The 2,470-nt window shown below is 26.1% G+C and overlaps 1 protein-coding gene across 1 annotated transcript; it reads left to right on the top strand.

Annotated features, from left to right (window-relative positions):
* The first annotated feature begins 1,578 nt into the window (after window positions 1–1,578).
* Window positions 1,579–2,217, top strand: LOC131612995 (monothiol glutaredoxin-S6-like). Its single transcript, XM_058884724.1, has one exon. It carries the CDS (start codon window positions 1,682–1,684, stop codon window positions 1,988–1,990), a length of 309 nt encoding a protein of 102 aa, XP_058740707.1. The 5' UTR covers window positions 1,579–1,681; the 3' UTR covers window positions 1,991–2,217.
* Window positions 2,218–2,470: the final 253 nt, after the last annotated feature.

The following is a 2,470-nucleotide window of genomic DNA, read 5'->3' as shown; positions in this document are numbered from 1 at the left end:
TTTAAGGGCTTTTATATAATAGGTATTAGATAATTTTATTTAAATAATTTTATAATTGTTATAAAAGTTCATAAACTTTAGATGGAGGAGAGAGAAAAAAGATTCACACATAATCTCCACCATTTATTTTAAAATTCAATGGTTCATATTCATTCTCACATTTTCATATAAAAAAGACATTCTCATATGAAATGCCCTATATATATATATATATATATATATATATATATATATATATATATATATATATATATATATATATATATATATATATATATATATATATATATATATATATATATATATATATATATATATATATATATATATATATATATTTTGATTTAGTTTTAAATATTTATCAGCTATTTAATAAATAATAAATTGTGATTGAAACATATAAAGTATTTATCGATGATTAGTTGGACGGATATACTAGAGTGAAAATATATAAAGTTTTTAAAATTGCAATGTTTTATAGTTATAAAATGTTTGGACAAATATTATTACAATTCGAAATAACTCTTATTATTCTTTAATATAATAAAATAAAATAAATTTAGCTTGTCCATCCATATCATTAAAAAATAAATAAAATTTTTTTGTAGGGTCTTGTGTTCAACACCCTTCAAATACTTTTTTTTTATTATTATTCATGTTTTAACATAAAAAACTAAATAAATAAAAAACTAATATGAAATTAAAATAATAAACAAATAAAAAAAATTGAGCTTGTCCATCATATCATTAAAAAATAATAAAAATTAAACAATAAGTATGTCACATCAAAGATTTTAGTGATTGAATTTCAAGATGAGCTAAAACAATGAAATATTGAAATGTTAAGGATTGAATTTAATTTTTTTTATAGGGAATTTTTTAAAACTCGGTTATATTGCAGAGAGTCGGAGACAAAATACATATTAATCCTTTTTAAAATCTAAATTTTAAAAGACGGATGTTTGAATTGATGGAATGAGATGAAGTGAAATTGTGTATATTTATATTCTATTGTTTGAAATGTATTTCATCCAATTTCATAACTTTCTATCATATTATGTATCTTTAGATTTGGACTGAATGACAAAATTGTTTTATTGTGTTATAAAATATCTAAAATATAAAATGATTTTTTTATTTTATTCTACTCCATTTTGATCTGCTATATTCGAAATCTGTTCGTTTCAAAGAAACTCCAAAATATAACTACATTAAAAAAAAAAAATTCTAAATGGGAGCAACACAATCTTTAACAAGAATCTTGATTTTGCACAATCAAGAATCACACATTTGACAAAAACTAAGATAGTAAATCAAATCCAAAACACAAATCTAAACTATGCACCGTTCAATTCCACACCCATACGGCTATACCCAACATACCACTTTCTATTCTTGGTTTAGGACAAAATCCTAAACAATATGCATGTGTGTTACAAAGATCACAAAGTTATCTAAAACTTGTATGTAGAGACAACTAACAAGTGGACTCAATACTGTTTACATCACCGTATTATGATGCTGCAAAAAACATATATATGGATATGGCAAAGCAGAAAAAAAATATACCAATAATCATGAATCTGAATCTTATTCTTCTTCTATTGTGACACACACCACCATCATAACCTTATAAATAACACATAAAAGAAACTGAATTTCCACAAACAAAAAACATATCATGGACACTGTCACAAGCATGGTAGGTGAAAAGCCAGTGGTGATATTCAGCAAGAGCACTTGTTGTTTGAGCCATTCTGTAACATCACTGATGCGTAGCTTTGGAGCCAACCCTATTGTTTATGAGCTCGATAAGATCGCAAACGGTTCGCAGATTGAGAGTGAGTTGCTTCAAATGGGGTGCAAACCAAGTGTGCCTGCTGTTTTCATAGGACAACAGTTCAGAGGTGGTTCTAAGAAAATTATGAGTCTTCATGTGAGGAATGAGTTAGTACCTATGTTGAAGGAGGCTGGTGCTATTTGGATTTGAAGAGAGTCATGGATTAATATATAGTTACATTAATATTTAAGAGATGAATAAGGGACTTTATAGGTATAAAGTTGTTGATGTTACTTAATTAACATGATTTTGTAGCTGGTATGCTTAGTTATAAGATGATATATATTATATATAGAGCCTAAAGTTTTTGTAGTTTATTGTTTATTTTCTTTCATGGATCAATCCACATCCAGGCTCCTTTTGATTTCTAATTTTCCACTTTTTAGCTCTAAAGGTTCGCAAGGGTAAATCTAAGTACTTTTATATACACGTTCTTTACTAAAATTTTAAGGACTCATGAATTTTGAGGTGTTACAATGTGGCTCTTATTGTTTTGTTGCAAATATTGATATAACCAATGCCTCTTATGTCGAATTGGCGGGTGCTATGGTGGCTAATAAACTTGCATATGTTATATGATGTATTTTTATTCTAACTTAGATCAATAATAACAAATATGTCTAGAAACCT

The sequence above is a fragment of the Vicia villosa genome, linkage group LG6 (assembly GCF_029867415.1).
Source record: "Vicia villosa cultivar HV-30 ecotype Madison, WI linkage group LG6, Vvil1.0, whole genome shotgun sequence".
Taxonomy (NCBI): Eukaryota; Viridiplantae; Streptophyta; class Magnoliopsida; order Fabales; family Fabaceae; genus Vicia; species Vicia villosa.
This window is presented reverse-complemented; position numbering and strand designations above follow the sequence as displayed.